The 20,751-nt window shown below is 39.2% G+C and overlaps 2 protein-coding genes across 5 annotated transcripts; one reads left to right on the forward strand and one right to left on the reverse strand.

Annotated features, from left to right (window-relative positions):
• Window positions 1-225: 225 nt before the first annotated feature.
• On the reverse strand, window positions 226-15,015 carry LOC117825094 (zona pellucida-like domain-containing protein 1). 4 transcript variants are annotated; one of them, XM_034700734.1, is made up of 12 exons: window positions 14,765-15,015; window positions 11,745-11,850; window positions 4,242-4,357; window positions 3,928-4,154; window positions 3,491-3,675; window positions 3,309-3,381; window positions 3,129-3,226; window positions 2,965-3,045; window positions 2,690-2,861; window positions 2,379-2,481; window positions 910-939; window positions 226-719 (listed from the first exon to the last, which is right to left on the reverse strand). In XM_034700734.1, exons 2-12 carry the CDS (start codon window positions 11,768-11,770, stop codon window positions 583-585), a joined length of 1,248 nt encoding a protein of 415 aa, XP_034556625.1. In that variant the 5' UTR covers window positions 11,771-11,850; window positions 14,765-15,015; the 3' UTR covers window positions 226-582. The 4 variants fall into 4 exon arrangements, with proteins under 4 accessions (XP_034556625.1, XP_034556624.1, XP_034556623.1 ...); XM_034700733.1 differs by lacking the exon at window positions 14,765-15,015 and adding an exon at window positions 12,995-13,093; XM_034700732.1 differs by lacking the exon at window positions 14,765-15,015 and adding an exon at window positions 12,826-13,077.
• hspa8b (heat shock protein family A (Hsp70) member 8b) lies at window positions 14,607-20,409 on the forward strand. The gene is made up of 9 exons (XM_034700730.1): window positions 14,607-15,073; window positions 17,395-17,604; window positions 17,695-17,900; window positions 18,047-18,199; window positions 18,286-18,841; window positions 18,929-19,131; window positions 19,219-19,417; window positions 19,509-19,741; window positions 19,850-20,409. The coding sequence occupies exons 2-9, from the start codon at window positions 17,400-17,402 to the stop codon at window positions 20,051-20,053; spliced, it is 1,959 nt and encodes a 652-aa protein (XP_034556621.1). The 5' UTR covers window positions 14,607-15,073; window positions 17,395-17,399; the 3' UTR covers window positions 20,054-20,409.
• The last annotated feature ends 342 nt before the right edge of the window (window positions 20,410-20,751 follow it).

Consider the following 20,751-nt stretch of genomic DNA (forward strand, 5'->3'; position numbering starts at 1 on the left):
AACAAGTCTGAAACTACCAAAATGTTAAAAGGACACAAATGTTCATATGTAGACAAGATATTTTTAAAACAAGCTAGTACCAACCTGAGTTACTGTGGATGTATCATCCATATCATCACTCTTGGACGATACATCCAAGAGATGTAATGTCCAAAAAAGGTTGTTTTGATCTTAGTATCCAATGACTAAATTAGTCCAGTTCAATATAATGGTTTTACTGTATTTTTATTAAAGAATAAGGCATGAGTACTTTTTCATATTTCTAAATACAACGTTTTCAAGTTCTTAATTTCTTTGAGATTATACCACATATTAAATACCTCAATATGACTGACAAAATTACACAAGCATTGTACAGATTGTGTGCCCCCATATCCACATTGATAAACTATGTGCATTGAAGTGGTTATATGATCCTCAGCGTATAGAATTGATGACAATGGTTGTTCTATGTTTGAGAAATGAAAATGTTTAACAGTCTTCTGTTTAACTATTGCAGCACACATAACAGCCATGCTTGGGTGATGATGGAGGAGAAAACGTGAAGACAGGTAAAGGGACTTCACTTTCAGTCAGGGGTTGTTACTGAATAATTGGTTTTCTTCTTCTGATGTAAAACATAAAGTAGGCAGCCATGGCAACAAAGAGAATAGACAGGATGACGATGCAAACAATTACAGCAACCACAGGGCTGCTGTAGCCGCTCTCTGGTGAAGTACCTGTGTTAACAGAGGAGAGGAAAATATCAAACATTGTGCTACATAAAGTAAACTTTATTATTCACTCTTTGGATAAGGTTGCCTATAACTGTCTGAAATAGTAGTGACTATGACAGCAGTCAATCAAAGGAAGAGGTGCTGCTTTTCATATTTCTTTGGTCCAACTCATAACAGTTACAGTTACACCTACCATAAGAAGCCGAGAAAGTCTGAGCATCTCCTGAAAAAAAAGAAGAGAAAGTGATTGATTGGTTCCATGAAAAAAATAGAAGGTACTGCAAGTAGTTTGTTAGCCTAGCATATATTGAGGCAAAAGGGGAAACAACTGGCTTGGCTCTGTCTAAAGGTTATAAAATCAACCTACATGTACTGTACTTCTAGAGTCAAAGATAACAAGATAATTGATACCTTTCTTGTTTATATGATAAATCTTCAACTATTAATAGTAGTCTGTTAGCATAGCTTAGCATATATAGAAGTAAAAGGGGAAACAGCTGGCTTGGCTTCATTTATCATTTCACCTACCAGTGTCTCTACTGGTTGATAATAAACATCAGTTTTTTAGTTCACCTTGTACATCTGTGTTAAAATTATCATTTTCAGTTAATTTATATGCTACCTCTTTGCAAAGGGCAAATCCATACTCTTCCACTTGAGTGGGAAAACTGGGACTCCATCCTTTGCAGGGGTGGCATGAAGTATGTGCACACACAAAAATGAATAGCTACTATTTACCCTTTCTATCACATCTATATAAAGAAGAAAGAAAGAAAGGTACTTTATTGATCCACAGGGGGGAAATTACATTTTTTCACTCATGCTATTTTTTGGACATGCTACACATAGTTTTTTTGGTATATACATACAAATGCACACGCATGCAGTGAACATGTTTAGGGAGAGATGTCAGAGTGAGGATACTGCTGTCAACTAGCACCCCGAGCAGTTGGGGGTTCGGTGCCTTGCTCAAGGGCACCTCAGCAGTGCCCAGGCAAGTGAACCAGCACCTCTCCAACCTCCACTCCACTTGCCAAACTTCGTCCATACTGGGACTCGCACCGGCGATCCTTCGGTTCCCAAGCCAAGTCCCTATGGATTAAGCTACTGCCACCCCCATATAAACCATAATGATTAAATAGAACTATTTAAACATGTCCCTGTGTCTATTTTATTAAAGGAAACACAATCGATTGGCAACATTTAAATCTTGTAAGCTTGATTCTTTGCAAAACCAAAAAGAAGATATATGTCCAGAGTCATAATTGAAAGTAATTACAGGAGGAAATCTGCTGCATTGAATTGCAAAGAAAACTTGAAGAAGCTAGTTGTAAAACATTCAGATTACAAATAGTTGATATTGGCACACGTCCCGCCTCTGACAAGGTAAATAGTCAATCATAGTTTAAGATTTTGAGGTGGTATCTGGGGTGGCCAATCAGATTTCAAGAGGGGCCAATGCCAACCCTTAGCTGCCCGTCTGGTTCGGCCCCCCTTTGAGGAAAGCATAGTCCCTTTTTCTGCCACATGATTACCAAGCAAGTCAAATTCAATCCTAATTCACTATGAATTACTTTAGCATTTTAAGCTCCTGTGTAGAATATCATTGTGATAGGCTATTTGGATATCTTTGATTGTTATATTTATGTGGTAAAGACTCACCATTGCTAATCTTGCCCACTCGAATAGCCGTTGAAGAGACTGTAGTAGAATCCGACACATCCTCGGCCTCTCTCTTCCTCCTTTTTCCAGACTGTGAACAGTCCTGTTAACAACAAAGAAAATCCTGTTCAACTGTCCACATTCAGCACTTTAATGGACTCTTAAAGCTCCTGTCTAATATGGTCTCACATTTGTCTTTGTAGCTCATACAAAGGTGACAGTATTATTTTCAGTCCATTTCAAAACCAGCTTAAAAAAAAATCTTCACAGGAGCTTTAAAATCAATGAAGATTTGTAAAGGTGTTACTCACAGGCTTTAAGGCGACACAGGAGGACACGTCACAGAGTCTTGTGACACAGTGCACGTAGAAAGTGGAAACTGTCAGATTTCTGTGCTCCACAAATCTGAAGGCCTCAAAGGAGAAGGATGCGATCTGAGACACACCATTAAGTATCACCTGAGTTTGTTCATCACGATTACACCTGAGAGGTGAAAGAGATGTGTAATGTGAGTCCAAGTGGTAAATTAAATAAGAACCAGGAGATACTTTTTACACTAAAAGAAAGAATTACACTTGTGCCTCACCCTACAAAAAGGTCATAGGAACGGTTGGACATGGGAAATGGAATTGTTGTTGCGTAGCATCTGTCCAGCAGCACATTGAACCTTTCAGGACAGACAGAAGGATTTTAAATGTATTTTTCTTTTAAAAGAAATCTTTATAAAGTAAACTGTCAAAGCTCAAGTACCTTTCGGTGAGATTTGTAGCTTTAACAGAAACATAAATCTTGGTCTTTAGGTTTAATCCTGATGCCGGGACAGAAAGAGGCGTTTGTTGATTCTCATCCTGTTCCAAAAGAAAAAGAACAAAGTCAAAATCTGAATCATTCAAAATAATTACTCCTTCTAGAAGTAAGTGAAGGTCTCACCTCAAAGAGTTTCATACCGAGTGTGCTAATGAAGCTGCCATTGTTGTCATTTATGGCAAGATTCACACCTGATCTGTATTGATTAAGACAAAATTACTGTAGCACAGTACAACTTCAGATGTCCTGCTTATTCACTTAACATGTAAAGTGTTATTTTATTAGGAATGCAATGCCATACTCACACAGCCAGTTGAGTGTTGTTCAGGAGATACTGCATTGGGTAGAGGCAAGAGAACTTGTAAAGGATCTGAGGGCGATAGGTGATCATGCCCAGGGAGGGGTCTCTAGAGGTAACTATGCCAGAGATGTTGGCAAACTGGACATTTGAGAAGTCGGCAAACGCTCCCGTCCCTAATTCGTTGGTTATCTTAAAGAAGAAAAAAAAAGTCCATGAAAATTAGTTTTCTGGGTGACATTTTATTTCAGCAATCCAGGTGTAATTTACCTCAGGCCTTTTGCTATTCAATTCAGTCAAAATGTACAAAAGCAAAATGTTACTGCATGGCACTGTAGATCCTGTAATGGATATTTACTGTTGTAGCATTAGCTCTTGATGCAAAAGATGCAGCTCGGTTGACTGAAAAGAGTAGTTCAATTTGGTTAATAAATAAATTAATACCTTCATGTTATTGCCGCAGGATGAGACAGCACTTGTATTTAAAGGGAAACTGAATCTCAAGACTGGTGGATCGACAGTCCAGTCAGCAGTGCCATAACACTCAGGTGTGTCATACTGACTATTGAGGGCCATCAGAGACTCGTTGTAAAGAGCTTGGTACATGGGACAAATGTAGATGGCCAGGTCCATATGGTCGCTGCCGCAGGTTACAAAGATGTCAGAGTTTTCTAAAAGAGATGAAAAAAGGTGAATACAGAGGAACAAAGTTTGAAATTTAGAGTAAAGTCAGAACGTTGTTATTTAATTTCACAAACCTGGAGCTCTGTTTGTATCGCTAGTAATGCAAGGGTCTGGTATCTGGGCCTCAGTCCTCACAATGAGGACAAGCAGGCATAGAAGGATGACTAGTCTCATTGTTCTGAGTGTGGACCTGTTAAAAAAAAAAAAAAAAAAGACAGCTCAACAATGAGAACCGAAGCATTGCTGTACTTCTTTCAGGATGTAAGTGCTTTAAAGAAGACTATTCAGAAAGAGCATAATATTGTGTTGAAGAGGACAGATCAATTGTCGATTAAAGCGTATTATGTAACATTTAAGCAAACAAGTATGACACTGAAGAGAAAAATGAAGAGGTATGCTTAAGAATGGATTGTTTGAGGGCTGCAAGCTCCTTGATATCAAATAACAATTATATTTTCTGTTGTTTGAGCTCACAGTAATATTCCCTTCATTTTACATATAAAAATCAAAATCATTATTTATCAGATAAAGACCCAAGAATGGTTTGTATGTTAAGTTTGACTTAAAAACTAAATCAGTCCAGGAACCAAATAAGAGTTTCTCTGTCATTACAGTTAAATAAGTACCTCTACAGCCCAAAGCCCCATGAATTAACATTAAGTGTTAATATATCAATAAAAATCAAACATTTAACTAACTTCAATAAACATCCAAAGATTTTAATTAAACATTTAAATAACTTTAAGTATCAAACTAACAAGAGAAAAGAGAAAGGGGTGATAATTTGTTTGGAGAGACTCACCTGGGTGTCTTCATTCTGTGTTTTCTATCAGCACCAGATCTCTCCATTTATACTGTCGCCTCAACACGAGGCGTGTGAGGGAAAGTTTCAGACAATAGTGTAACATGAGCTCGGTCTCTCACATCCTTCACTTTTCTGAATATCCTACGCACATTTAAAATTTGAATAACAATTCATCTAAACTGAGCATGTTTTTCGCACAGTTCAGACGTCAACATCGTTCACCTTCACTTGATTGAAACCGGTAGTTTTTAAAATGTCTTTGACGTCATCACCGGCTATCAGTCAGAGGACAAATTTCTTGGTGACAGAACTTAGTTTGTTATGATTGTGTATAAAGTTTGAAATATTTCTAGGTAAATTGATAAGCGAAGGGTTTCATTTGCTAGATTAATTCATCTCATTGTGTTATTTCACTGTTAAATGATGTTTCAGTCAATCAATTAGATAATTCTGAAATCCTTAAACAAACTTTCTGCATTCAGATCAAAACATCTCAACACTTTTATGCTGGCACTTAAAATAAAAGTATTAACTGAGTGTTTTCTGGGGCACCCGGGTTGTGTTTGGTCTGATTTCTCAGTTTCAAATAATGGATCACAGTGCAATAAGACCAAAATTAGCTTTTTTATTCATCTTTTGGAAATGATTTCAGCAGGGTAGTTTTATTTCAGCGTGTTCAAATCCTCAATGAGGTAAGATAGGGAGTTAGCAGAATTATTTTTAGTCAGACACAGAAAGCTGGCACTTGGTGCTTTATCTCCAGAGATGAATGAGCTCCCTGATAACTTACAAAATGTATTTTGGGGGGAATCATTTGTGTCTGAACCTGTAAAGACAAAACGGAGTTACTCACAGTTGTATTAAAACCGAGATTTTTTCCCTGCAAAGCATCAGACTGATTCTAGCTTCACCTCGTGTGCAACAGTCAGCTTTCAACTTCCAGTAATGCATTAGCAGCCATATAGTGTATATGAATAACTTTATATGTGAGATAATGCAGCTTAATGGCTGTTTACAGTGTTGTGAAATGGAAAAAACACTTGATTGCTGTCCTGAGTAAGGGCAGGGGGAGTGTCTCCTAAGAAACCATAATGTAAACACAAAAACAATGTTTTATTTTTCATAGGCAGATGAAAGAGTGTTCTCCTCTGAGATCTTTTTATGTGATAAGAGTCACATTATTGTTCTTCAGAATGCAACTTTTGAAATGGATCAGTCTTTGTTATGGCCTCAGGCTGAAAACTGTAAATAGAACATTTCTGTGCTGTTTTGTACAGTCAGCGAATAAAAGACACACCTATCTGAGAGAAATCCAAAGTCTTTTGTCAAGCATCATGACATGAGAGGGCCTCCTGAGTAACTCGGGTCCCAGAAGAACAGTATGACAATACAAGATGAGGATACATCCTGAAAAAGTTGCCTGGTAGATTACTTTAGATGTATCCGATGTCAAATGCCAGTTTTAATCTCTCTTTTGTAGTCTAAAAAAGCATTTGACTGCAAGCCATGCCATCGGTGCAACTGTGAGGCACATTTTTTTTTTTAAACTTGGACACCAAAGCACTAAAATGTGGTCGCCTTAAGGGAATTAATAATACGAACTAGGTACAGGTGGCAGATTTAGGTCAAGTCAAATGATCAAAAACAACAGTCTGAGGTAAAATGAGTGGATACAGTGTGTTTGCTGCAGGGCTTTAGAAAGTACTGCTCACATATAAGTTGCTCTTAAAGCTACACCTCACCATGAGTGTAAAAACACATAAGTCTGACTTGGACCATAAAAGTTGAGGAAAAACTCAACCTTATTTGAACCCAAGCATCTAATATGTTAACAATATATTAGAAAACACATGGGCATTGGGCGTTGAATATCTGAATCAATGAACGCAAGATAGGATGACGCACTTTCCCTGCATTGTGTTGTCTAGGAATGAGAACGTTGCCAAGAACACCAAGGGCAAGTACTGTGAGCTTTGCTGGGATGAATGGATTCATGCGCCTTGTTTAGTTGTCGCAGCATCACTAGTTTCAACATTTAATAAATATTGCTCAATACATAATTAGGCATAATTAAGGCTCTATATAATTTGATTGACAGGTGGGAACATTCTAGTTTGGCCCACCTCAAGTCCACTAAAAGGGGGAGCCAGACTCTTCTGACTTGGGCGGCCAAGCTGGGGCGATGACTTTAACAAGGGTCACAATACAGTAGATATGTGTGTACACATGACGCAAAGCATTTATTTACCCCTTCTATTACCTTTAGTCATACTTTGATTTTTAAGATGAAAGTAGCCAAAAATGTTATATTACTGTGTACATTTTTGTTTTTACTTTAATAGTACCACAACATAGTGACAACACTTTAATCTTCTAAGCTTAAATATTTAAAGACTAAGCTAAAGATGCTTGTTCAAAGCCAAATTTAAAGTGCTGACAAAAATACGAATTGGCAACCACACTCTTAGCCAGTTTCTAGAGGAAGTTAAATACAGTCAGAATTTCCAATATGGCGACTGCATTGTTTTAGCTTTGTTATGCTTCTACAAAAACCAATCTGTGGTGTCACTGAAACTACGTCCATGTTTTAGACACTATGGATATTGTTCTCCATTTTGAGAAACATTATCCTTGAGAAGGGAACTTAACTCTATCCAACACGAGGGAGTTAAATCAACCCTCATGTTTGTATGGTAAAGCTAGTAACCATTTAGCTCATCTTAGCACAAAGAGGAGCTCTAAAGCTCACAGTGACATTTTAAATGCTCATGTGTTTATTCTGTAAGAAATTTAAAGTAATAAAACAGATTTTTACTTTTTTTTTTTAGAGAATTATGACCAAGAATTTAGATGGAACACAAACGGTAACAATCACTTCTTAGAAGAAAAGTGGCAGAGGCTTGGATTTTCCAAAACACAAGGTGACATCTTTTGAATTTCTGTGGTGATTCTCAGCCTTTATTGTAACCTTACTGTAAAACATCATGACCAGATGTGTCTAACCTTCTGCTGGGCATAATTTGTGTACTTTGTTAGTTTTCTAGCATCTCTGATGACCCAAATCTACCCAACAGCGTAATTTCGCCTAAAGCCGGACTTACTTAAAAGCCATCGTTAGCATTAGTGTTAGAAAAGTCAGCTCCTAAAAAATACAAAGGCTGTTTTCGAAACGGCCTGCTACATACTACCTATGAATGTAGTAGGCAGTAGGTATTGCTTACTACACACTGCGTTTGAATTTAGTATGTAGTATGACTGTTCTGTCCGATCTGTGTTGCAGTACGCTGGGCCGGACGTCACTAGATTTCCTGTTTTAGAATGCGGAAGTAAATAACGGCCAAGCTGATAGCAAAACTGCTTCTTCAGCATCACTTATGATTTAAAAAGTTAGGAAGTGGTTTATATGTAATTTAATAATTTTCACAGCACCTAAAAACGGAGTCCCCCTCATCAAAAAAGAAGAGGAAAGAACGAGCGCTATGCATGCGGGGAAACAGTAAGTGAGGCAGACTGGTCCGATGCATACTGTGAAATGTCCCCGAATCAGTAGACATCCAGAGAGTTTTGGCATACTGCAGATTTTGCTCTTTTTCACATACTACTTAGTACATACTGAATTTTGGCCAAATCTTAACGTACTTCTAGTATAGTAGGCAGTTTCGAAAACAGCCAGAGTCTCTATTTAAAGGGACATCAATGTTAATGTTACGAATAGCAAGTACATGCTAGCGTCCATGCTCAACAGTAGCGTTAGCCTGGCTAACTTGAGCATGTTTGCTCTGTGCAGACAAACAACAATTTTTTTCCACCTTCTTTTGTTCGTTCTGTTATATTTTACGTGCAAACGTTGCAAATCTTCTTTTGCCAATTTATTGTGATAAATATTTACAGTCTTGGTTCTGAGCAGCGACTGACATGAGCACAACCACCGGTTCATCAAACTTGCCATCAAAAGCAAATGAACAAGCTTTCAATATGTCAAACTTTTCACCTAAATAATAATTGTCATAACTCTTTGGTCATTTTATGTTTTCCTGTTTCGGTATCCCCCCAATTTGAGTAACACCTCACCCTATGAGAGGCTGTTGTAATTGCTGGAGAAGATTAGAATGGTGTGTTATTTATTAACACTTATTTTCAATACTACATTTTTAATTTGTCATCAGCACAGATCAGCTCCACTCACTCTTTTTGACTCACCTGGATTCAGTTTGGCTAACGACTTAACTTCACATTGTTAACTTACATTCCTAATACTTCACAACAATGCCAGACCAAGCACATAACACGCTCATGTGTTCATGAATGTGACTCATGGCAATGTGAGGGATCATTGACCTTGTACGCTCTCAATGGGAACAAAAGCATGTAGGATGTTTACATTGACACAAGAATGGTGGTCGATCACGTTAGTCTCAGATGACAAAACAAGAGTCTGGTCTCTGAAGACTTGTGACAGTTTAGGCAATTCAGCATGCACCCAGTCTTATGGGAAAATGCAGAGAAATCTACTGATCATCAGCAACCTAAATGTCATGACAAAAGAAGCACGTTGACAGGCACGATTCATGGGACCTGATGTTTTTAATCACGTTTGTGTAGTCACTCCTTACAAAAAGAGGTTGTCAGTAGTGCTATCTAAGCCCTTTGCCATGTGCAGGATTGAAACAACCTGAACTTGCCAGTCAAGGATTTTTGTTGCTGGGGAGCCAAAAAATTATATATTCACTTTTATCTGATCTTATCACCATTTCACATTCAGACCTGCTGACTGCATGAGCTACAAACGCCCATACAGGTCTGTGACATTTTCTTAATTGTTTTACCTCAAAACATGCTACAGCTTACTGAAGAGGAATGTATTATTGTTAATGCTAGTTTCTTTACATCTACTTTGATTCCGTTTCATTTGTTACTTTCTACACACATTGTTAAACACTTTCTGTTGTGTTTATTTGCTCTTGACTTCTCGTCCTCTTGTGGATTCCCTTCTTTAAGGTCAAATCAACTGAAGGTATCAAATGCATTACTTAACCATTACAACAGGTTTCTTTTCAGCAATATCTATTGACTGAAATTAGACCAATGAGTCACTTTATCAAACAAATGTAACACCTGATCAGTATCATAACATGTTAACAGAAACATAGGAGGAGCCTTCTTTAGAAGGCCACATCAGGACACAGTGCTTGCTTTAAACGGTAAATGATCCCACGGTTCAGAATAAAACTTCATCTGTGACCTACTTGTTTTTTATTTCAAGGGAATCCACCCTGATATCAGTATCTTTTCTTTGATGGATATATGCTGTTGCTCTAAAGATTATGTTTTATTAAGGTTTCAGTTGACTTTTAATTGATACATCTGATATCACTTACTAGATTGTTATGGCATTAACAGGTGTGGTCAAACTTTTCCTTTTATCCCTAGAGTCTTCTTGTATTTCCCCAGACTGAAAAAATGTTTTATTGTGCTCTGCTTTGCTACAAGCACTAAGCCTGGACTCAAGTTAAATTATCAAACTTGTTTTCTTATCACAAATCCTTTCATGGTTCTGTCTCTTTTAGCACTTTACTTCTTATACCATATGTGAGGACAAAAATGTGGCTGCATGTGTCTTTTTATGAGCCAGTATACATTAATCATCTATACAGTATGTCATTATGTGTGCCTTTAACCAACTGTTTGTATCGATGGTGCTGTTTGTACTGGTACATGAATCACGCTCATGCAGTATGTCTTATTGTCTCTGAAAAGACCATGCAGATGTAGTTTGAAATATTTCCACACTGATGACATTTTAGTCACAGTTTTTAATGCTCAGTTACTCACGCGTTTGCAAACTGCTGCAAATTGTGCTCAGTTTACAACAGCTGCCTTAAATTAAAAGGGTGAGATGATTGGTTCAAATTACAGATCCCCAATCAGTTAAAAAAAAAGTCCAGATTCCACAGTTGAGGTTGGGATCAGAACATCCCTGATTGTTGTGTTCTGCAAAATAATGATGCTTTCTTTTTTTACTCAGCGTGACTATTACATGAGAAAAATATCCCCACAGCTGTCAGATAAATAGAGGTTAAGAAGAAACTTATAGAGAAAAGTTGCAGCCCTTCTCATAGTTTCACCTCAACCAACTCAAACTGTGGAATCATGCTTTTCGTGTTGCATGATGTAAAGTAATTTGATGATAGTTTAACAATAACTATAGGATAATATCAGTAACAGCGGCCATTTTTCTGTACTAACTTCTTACTATTTTAACTTTGTTACATATCCTGTTTGGAGAATATTTTGATGACTACAGTTTTAAAATGTCAAAATTAAAATTTCAAATGTAATGTTAAATTTACTTTGATTCCTTGGTGGCATTTATACATATATACTTGATTTAAAAAATCCAAGTACAGCAAACCCAATGCCATTTAGTGTTTGAACATGACTGGTGTAGTTGGAGAAAACTTACATGAGGCTAAATAGCAAACTATGCTCATTCTAGCCCAAACCAGGTTAGCTGAGAGACAGTGGAGAATACATTGAATATAACCACGCTGGTAATTTTCTCTAAAGTACACCCATCATCCATAAAAACAACGGTGTCCCAGCTTAGACAGCCTAACAGGCTGATAAATCTCATCAAAAATAAAGACAGAAACCACTTTGTGGCACTGTCTGGCAGAGCAGTGAGAACATAAAATCCATTAAAGCTCCTGTGAGGAACCTTCTGTTAATGTGGGTTTTGGCAACCCCTTGTTGACAAAATTATACCTCCTACCTCTTTGTTGATCTTGTCCTGCACATGTGTAGGTCAGGTTTTCCTGACAGAAAATCTCATTCTGCTGCTTTTAAAAGTCCATGATTTCATTCAATGCAGATGTTTTCTGTGAAAAGATGAAAAAGCTGGAGTCAGTCATACGGTCCAATAACTATCTCAATGCAGCAGTTTCAGGCATTAAGAATTATAATAAAGAAAAAGTCAATGCTGTTGCTGGTAATGTTTTGTTTTTGTATTTCAAAGAGAGACATCACTGTTTATTCTGGTCTTTTTCATAACCAGCTAAAAACTCCTAATGTTGCAGTAAAAAACTCCTCTCAGTGAACTAGCTAAAATAATGTGTTGCTGAATTCTTGCTACTTGTCAAATGCCCCATTCACCATAGGCACGAGGAAGGGTATTTTCCCAAGGCAAAAGCTCAAATGTTACTTTACAGTGCTTTGTCCAAGGGTTGTTCATTGTATTGCAATTAGTAAATCAAACCATCATACACATTTCCTCATTTCCTTTTTCAGAAACTGAAAAGGCAATTAAAGCAGAATATACAGAGACATCATACCATATTTCAAGGTAACATTGGTTAAGAAGATACAAGACGATAAAATTATCCTTTTTGGAAAATACATAAATCACTACGGTATATAGCAAGGTCAAAATTGTTTGGTTGTCTTGCTAATTACAATGAAACTGCAACTTATTGGAGATGGATTTAGGGATGCGTTGCAACAGAAAAGAAGTGTAAGCTTTTACTTCCATCTTTAAGAATCCTGTTTATGAGCCTAGCGATGCATGTTCTAGCATCACACTGAGAAAAAAGTGAGCACTGGCCAGACTCAGCCTTGTGGAAAGCAGGAAGTATAGCTACTTAGATGCAACAGTCTGTAAATAGACTTAACTGTGTGTGCAGGGGTTAAGCGATAAAACACAAAAAAGACTGCATTCGATTCACCAACTTTTCTGGAAAGGCTGCGTCTGCAATTTGTGTTTGCCATAGAAAGTACAGAAAGATGGATGATATAACTGCTTCCCAAAAGTGATAAAACATTTGGGGCTCCCTCTACTGACTCGCTGCAGTACAGACCTTAGAGCTTGCCTCGTCCATGTTAACAGAAAGATCAAACTATATGATTGACTGTCCTTGGCCTTTCCTTTTCCAGGCACTTGGGGAGGTGATGTAAATCGATGTCCAAAACCAGATTTTCTATTTTGGATATGTTCCCATTTTTTGTGGCGAAAATAATTTGACGTACATTGTCCAGTTTTGTTGATTCAGCTTGCATGCATTGGTATGGTAAGAACCGTGTGCTCCCTTCACCTTCCAACAAAGACTAGGCTTACCTGCCCTAATCTATATCACCTGGTGACAATCAGCAGACATTCAAAAATATCACATTCTGTCAAGGAAAACACCACCATCTAGTGGTTAATGAAATTCCTAAACAAATGGCTCCTACATTAATGTCAAGTGCATTTTTCTAAAACATGGTTTCTGTCTTTATAGTTAATTCTTGTCAGGCAGTTCCTGGGGCGGTGTGCACTGTGTTCACTGTGTAGAGAAGGAAAGCTGAGAAGAGTCATAATAAACATTAACACAAGAGTTGACCTTTGTGTGACTGAGTGTCTGCTTCAAACAGACACAACAATCTGTTCTGCTGTGGACCTGAGGGCTCTTTGCTGATATATCAGCAAGTTAAATGAGTTTTTGAATGGCAGAGGGACAGGAGGTTATTACCTCAGCTCCACCAGTCAATCCTTACTGCACAGACACAAGCTTCAAATGATGTCACCCGCTCAAAATGTCAGTGACTCACTGAGGGGATATGCCTTCACTTTTATAAACCAGTAGGATTGAGGTGGAGACATGTCCATCTTGTCTGTCACATAAAGGGTAAACACAAAAGATCTTGCAGTCAAACTTGCTTGAGTAACCCAAAGTGAACATTTAGGCCTTACTTTTCTTTTTCCAAACACAACTTAAAGGTGACATATCATGCAAAATCGACTTTTTAATGGTTCTCTACCTGAAATACGTGTCCCTGGCATGTCTACAAACCCCCCTAATATGATAAATTCTGTCCCGTTCTGATTTCGCCACCTTTCTGTAAATGTGTGCTGAAACGAGCCGTTTCAGTTTTCAGTGTTTTTCGTACGTCATAACGACATCCGGTCTGTAACGGAAGTCAGAGCTTGGAGCTTGTTCAGCCCATAGACTGTATAAAATACAACTCAACCCCTCCTCTGTTTTTCATTACCTGCACACATGTGTGCTAACAAGGAGCTTAGGAGGGAGGCATGCTAGTTGTAGGCTGTCTTAATAAACACAAAGGTCGATTTTACTCCCCACGTCTGCAGATTTGAAGATCTAGTGGATGATTTTTATTTATCATGGATAAGTGCTAGCGCTAGTTAGCATAGCCACATAGCTCCATGTTCATAGCTGTGTACCAAAGACACACGTCTACATACTGACAAATAAAACAACAAGAAACACTAAATCTGTGACCAATCGTTCAGAAAGGTCCTGCTGCAGGCGCCTCTCCGTCAGGATCTGATTCTGGATCAAATTCAGAGGGTTGAAGTAACGCGGGTCTGTGAGCAGCCATGTATATTCAGTTAACATGTAAACAATAGATCAACGTGCTGGACAGCCGAGGCCACATCCACTTCCTGAGGGGGCGTGGTCAGAGAGAAAACAGACTGTTCTGAGCAGGGCTGAAAAGAGGGATTTACAGGCATGCCAAAATCTGATTTCAAAGTGTTTTTTGGAGCATAAACTTTAAAGACATGTTTTGGGGACCTCTTAAACCAATATATTTTGATGAAAAAAAAGCATAATATGTCACCTTTAAGTTGTGTCCTTATAGTGAAAATGCTCTGTCAGCCTAAGTGTATGCAGCTGGTGGTGCCTTTTTGTGTTCCCCTGTCCCTCAGACAGCCTGAGTCTGCCTCTGTGTCCATAAACTCTCTCTATCTCTGTTAACATTAACCACTCCGTTTGTAATATGACACTTTGGTCTTACCTTAAATCTTAAAACCTCGGTAGCAACTGCTGTGGAGATCTGCAGCCAGATTTTTTTATTGGAGCATTTAGAAAGGCAGTGATATGATGGAGGAGGATTGGTCGGCGTCACTCCTCCTGTGTTCTAGAGTGTTCTCAGTTCAGTGGGGATATAGACGAGGAGGCGCTGCCGCTCCCAGACTGACAGACACACAGCGGGGGACCAGGGACCTGTTAGACCCAGACACTCGGGGTGAAGCCTGTCTGCAGTGTTAGAAAGAGACACTTTAACGATAAGACGATACAAAGAATCACTCCGAATTAAACGGAGGTGAGTAAAGCCTTGTTGAAATGTGTGTTTGTAACTTTTATGGTGTTGATAAGAACTAGGATCGTCCCATCAGCCTTTACTCTTAAGAGAAATGTGTGTTATTATAATTCACCAATATTATCTGTTCGAACAAACGTGTTTGGGCTTAAGCTTTTTTTTTTTTTTTCCTGTTGTGTCTGAAATACTGACGCTTTACGTACAGCATCTTCTTCAAATAAATAACCCTTCAAATAATGTTTGTTTTGTTTTTCAGCATGTTACAATTAACGTATTTTTGACGTGCTGAAATTGACATTAATTTAACATACGTGGTCAACAGGTATGAAATAATGCTGCGAACCATCGACTGACGCCTCTGCTGCTCACACGCTCGTTGTTTTAAAGTTATTATTTTGCTTTAAAGTGACGCACACCTGCAGGACAGATTACGCAACGTCTTGCAAACAGCGTTCAATTTTCAAGGAAGTGAAAGGAACAGTCCAGAAAGTTCCTAGCCTCCATAAATGTGCAGTGTCACGCCCTCCTGTGTTGACAGATTGCTAATGATGCAGTACAACATGCTGCTCTGTTAACCCTTTGCTTTTGGGCTGTCAGCCTGTTCTAATAACTCTTTTCCCTCAAAACAAATCCCTTTTATAAGGAATTCGTCATGCAACAGGTTGAATTAATATGCTCAACTGGACCAGGACATTTTTAATGTCAGTTTTGTGTAGTGCAAATTAAAAAGTCGGTCTTACCACAAACCTGCTCATGGTTACAGGACGAAAACCAGCTAATTAAGGTTTCTTCACACTTGTTAGCTAACTATCATTTTCGTTTAATGACTCCATTTGTAACTTTCATTTCTGCCAGAAAGGTGTTTTCAATACAAAGTAATGAAACATTTAGAAGATAAAATATCATTAGATAGGAACAAGGCTTCAAGTAGCTGAGGAGCAGTTCACAAAGCCCAAACCAATGCCTTCAAAATGCCCTTTTTTATTTTTGTTGTTATTGTTTGTCTTTAACCAACATTCAAATCCCTAATATTAAATCAAATCAAATCAACTTTATTTATATAGCACATTACACTCAACACAGTTGATCCAAAGTGCTTTACAACAGAAAATGAGGAACACAAAGAGAAAAGGAAAAATAAAAATCACACAAACAGAGGGAGAGAGAGGGAAAGAGGAGTGGTAAGAGAGCAATATAATTAAAAATGAAATTAACAGTAGTAATTACAACAGTAATGACAAGAAATACAATTTACAGTGCAGTGGGTATCTGAGCCAGTGTGGTTAGGGGCAGTTAAAAGCTAATGAATAAAAGTGCGTTTTGAGACGACTTCGACCGAGGGGGAGAATCGGATGGTGGGGGGAAGAGAATTCCACGGTTTTGGGGCACACCTGAGCCTATACCTTTAGGAGAGTATCAACATACTGTAGTTTCAGATGTACTTTTTGCTGGTCTTGTCAGATTTGTCTTCTACATCAGAGTATCTCCACATCTCTTTCACGCTGTCATATGCTGTCTTCTGCAATAGCCTTATGCTCCACCAGAGGGGCCTGCACAACAACCCCCAAGTATGAGAACTAATGCTTAGATTAGTTGTCATGACCTTTCCTGTGGATTACCAATAGGCTAACATTACAGTTTATTGATTCTGCTACTGTAGCAACAGTAAACATGGGGCGGTTCCAAGTATCTCCTGTGCACTGAGTCACCGAAGTAAAATTATTGGCCTTGTCAAACTCTTTATTTAACAGCTTTTTTTTGTAATCAAATGAATCTAAAACATGTAAACTCAGCTCTAGTTCTATATTTTCCCACTTTGTATGATAGTACTCATGTTATTTAAACACTTAGAAGCACAAGTTGACTTCCTTTTGATTAATTGAAGTCTAATAGAAGGTGGCAAGTGTCCTACTGACCAACATATCAACTAAGTGACAAACATTTCAGCTCAATGATAAAACAATTATAGAATTCAACAACTCAGTCTGGTTATCGACCATCTATCAAAGCTACCCCCTATAAAAGGCCCTCCCCTCCCTGTTGTCCAGTGTTGCCATAACAAAAGCACCCGCTGACAAACTGTCAAACATTGGAGGCTTGAAAACAGGTGCTGCGGACCCTCACTTCACTGAGACAGTTTGTTTCCACTTCTGTTTGAGCTGTTCAGAGTCTGATAATAGCCTCATTACCTAACTCTGCAAATGTGCACCACAGATGCCACCCACAGCGCTCCGAATGGGCTTATGTTTTTCATCTTCCATACACCCAGATTTTCCTTCCCCTGCCAATATACCATTAACAGCTGATCGTCTTCATACTCTCAGAAATCATGTCCAAGGGACCAGCAGTCGGGATTGACCTGGGCACCACCTACTCCTGCGTAGGCGTGTTTCAGCATGGCAAAGTTGAGATCATTGCCAATGATCAGGGGAACAGGACCACACCCAGTTATGTTGCCTTCACTGACACAGAGAGGCTGATTGGAGATGCAGCCAAGAATCAGGTTGCTCTGAACCCCAACAACACAGTGTTCGGTATGAAATCATTTTAGTGCACAAGTCATGTTTGGATATCTTAAAATGAGAGGTTCCTTCTTATGTTTGACTCTTTTTATTCTCCCGTAGATGCAAAGCGTCTCATTGGACGTCGCTTTGATGACAGTGTTGTCCAGTCAGACATGAAACACTGGCCATTTACAGTCATTAGTGAGGCTACAAAACCCAAAGTAAAGGTGGAGTACAAGGGTGAAACCAAGACCTTCTACCCTGAGGAGATCTCCTCCATGGTGCTGATAAAAATGAAAGAGATTGCAGAGGCTTACCTGGGAAAGGTACAATACATTAAATAAACTGTTTAAAACTCTGGATTTATAAACTCTGCTTTAAACAAATCAGGATTAAAACTGTAAATGTGATGTTGAGAGTGTCATAAATGTCTTATTTTCTGCTCTACCTTACAACTGTTCCTTTCTGCTAGACTGTATCAAATGCTGTAGTGACCGTACCGGCCTACTTCAATGACTCTCAGCGCCAGGCCACCAAAGACGCAGGGACCATTTCTGGGCTGAATGTCCTTCGTATTATTAACGAACCAACTGCTGCTGCGATTGCTTATGGCCTTGACAAAAAGGTAAAATAATGTTGGATACAGCTTTTTAATAAGACACAGTTTTTTAGATTTTGATTTGAAAGGTAATGGCAGTTGTAAATGTACAGGTTGGAGCTGAAAGGAACGTTCTCATCTTTGACCTGGGCGGAGGCACATTCGACGTCTCCATCCTGACTATTGAAGATGGCATCTTTGAGGTCAAGTCTACAGCGGGCGACACACACTTGGGTGGAGAAGACTTTGATAACCGCATGGTCAACCACTTCATCTCAGAGTTCAAGCGCAAGTTCAAGAAAGACATCAGTGACAACAAGCGGGCTGTGCGACGTCTGCGTACGGCGTGTGAGAGGGCCAAGCGCACCTTGTCTTCCAGCACTCAGGCAAGCATCGAAATCGATTCTCTGTACGAAGGTGTCGATTTCTACACCTCCATCACCAGGGCTCGCTTTGAGGAGCTGAACGCAGACCTGTTCAGAGGAACCCTGGAGCCTGTTGAGAAGTCTCTCCGCGACGCAAAGATGGACAAGGCTCAAATCCACGACATCGTCCTGGTAGGAGGATCCACTCGCATCCCAAAGATCCAGAAACTGCTGCAGGACTTTTTCAATGGAAAGGAGCTCAACAAGAGTATTAATCCTGATGAAGCAGTGGCCTATGGAGCAGGTATAGCCTCTTTTTTCTATAAATATAACAACCCTATAACATTCATTGAGATGTAATCTTCTTATATAAAACTCAAACGGTGTCCAGCTGTGCAGGCAGCCATCCTGTCAGGCGACAAGTCAGAGAATGTGCAGGACCTGCTGCTGCTAGATGTGACCCCCTTGTCTTTGGGCATCGAGACGGCTGGAGGAGTCATGACTGTTCTCATTAAGAGGAACACCACCATCCCCACAAAGCAGACGCAGACTTTTACCACCTACTCAGACAACCAGCCTGGAGTGCTCATTCAGGTACAACTACAGAGTTTATCCCCCGAAATTGCCTAAAAGATTTCAAATAATAGTTTTTGATTGGTTAAACAAATATCATATCTGCAGGTGTTTGAGGGTGAAAGGGCCATGACCAAAGACAACAACCTTTTGGGGAAGTTTGAGCTGACTGGAATCCCGCCTGCCCCCCGAGGGGTTCCCCAGATTGAGGTGACCTTTGATATCGACGCCAATGGCATCATGAATGTGTCTGCTGCGGACAAAAGCACCGGGAAGGAGAACAAGATCACAATCACCAATGACAAAGGTAACATAAGATATACATAACAGTGTGTCTTAATCATACATTTTGATGTTTGGTATTCAGCTTCATGTTCATCTGAAATAAAATCCATTAGGTCGCTTGAGCAAAGAGGAAATCGAGCGTATGGTTCAGGAAGCTGATAAGTACAAGGCTGAGGATGATGTGCAGAGAGAGAAGGTGTCAGCTAAGAATGGTTTAGAGTCGTACGCCTTCAACATGAAGTCCACTGTGGAGGATGAGAAGCTGAAAGACAAGATCAGCGACGAAGACAGACAGAAGATTGTGGACAAGTGCAACGAGATCATCAGCTGGCTGGACAGAAACCAGGTATGAATCATAAGGACTGTGAACTGTAGCCTCTTAAAGTGTTGCACAAGCATCAGATTAACACTGAAACCGTTCTTTGACTTTAATCCTCTTTGGCTCTTTTCTCAGTATGCAGAAAAAGAAGAGTTTGAGCATCAGCAGAAGGAGTTGGAGAAGCTGTGTAACCCCATCATGACCAAGCTGTACCAGAATGCAGGAGGTGCGCCGGGAGGGATGCCTGGAGGGATGCCAGGAGGAATGCCTGGCGGCTTCCCCGGAGCTGGTGGAGCTCCTGGAGGAGGAGGAGGCCCCACCATCGAGGAAGTCGACTAAACTTGAATCCGACCAGATTTGCATGAGCTTGCTCTCTCTCCTCTTTCAAAGTTGGGTGTGAAGGATGATCACAGTCATACTATCACACAGATTACCGCACTGTCAATCTCAGAAACTATCACAAGCTTCGTTTGGGGTTGTTTTGATAATCTTTGTATGTCAGGCTTTAAGGCAGCACTTGCACTTAGGTTTTCCTAGTAGGCAGTCTTTTCAGGTGGCTGTGTTGTGTTCAATGAATCCTGTTAATGTTTGCGTTACCACAGTGTTTTTATTTTTCATTTGGTTTCTGGCTGGAATAAAGGTTATTGCTTTACTCTTTTCCAAGAAGAATAAATGGAAGAATTTTTGAACCTTGACTTGTTGCATTTTATTTCATTCTTATTTTAACAGCTGGCATACAATCTTATTAATATTGATTTCATGAATTTTGTTCTCTTTTGTGACACCCATAAATGATGCAGTAATTGCAGGTATCTCATTTATGTTAAGCACCTTGCTTTCTTTCCATTTGTCTTTTTTTTGACTAAAGTACGCATTCATTTTTGGAATGGGATTATCTTATGAAGTTTCATTATAGCCAGCAACCTTTTTTTTAGTTTAGCTGTTGAAGCCATTTATTCTCAAGATTAGCATAGACCAAAACAAAACAGCTGAAAGTCAATCTGCTTTCAACTGTGGGCCATGGACTTCCTTTTATC

Source organism: Notolabrus celidotus, chromosome 14 (genome assembly GCF_009762535.1).
Source record: "Notolabrus celidotus isolate fNotCel1 chromosome 14, fNotCel1.pri, whole genome shotgun sequence".
NCBI lineage: Eukaryota > Metazoa > Chordata > Actinopteri > Labriformes > Labridae > Notolabrus > Notolabrus celidotus.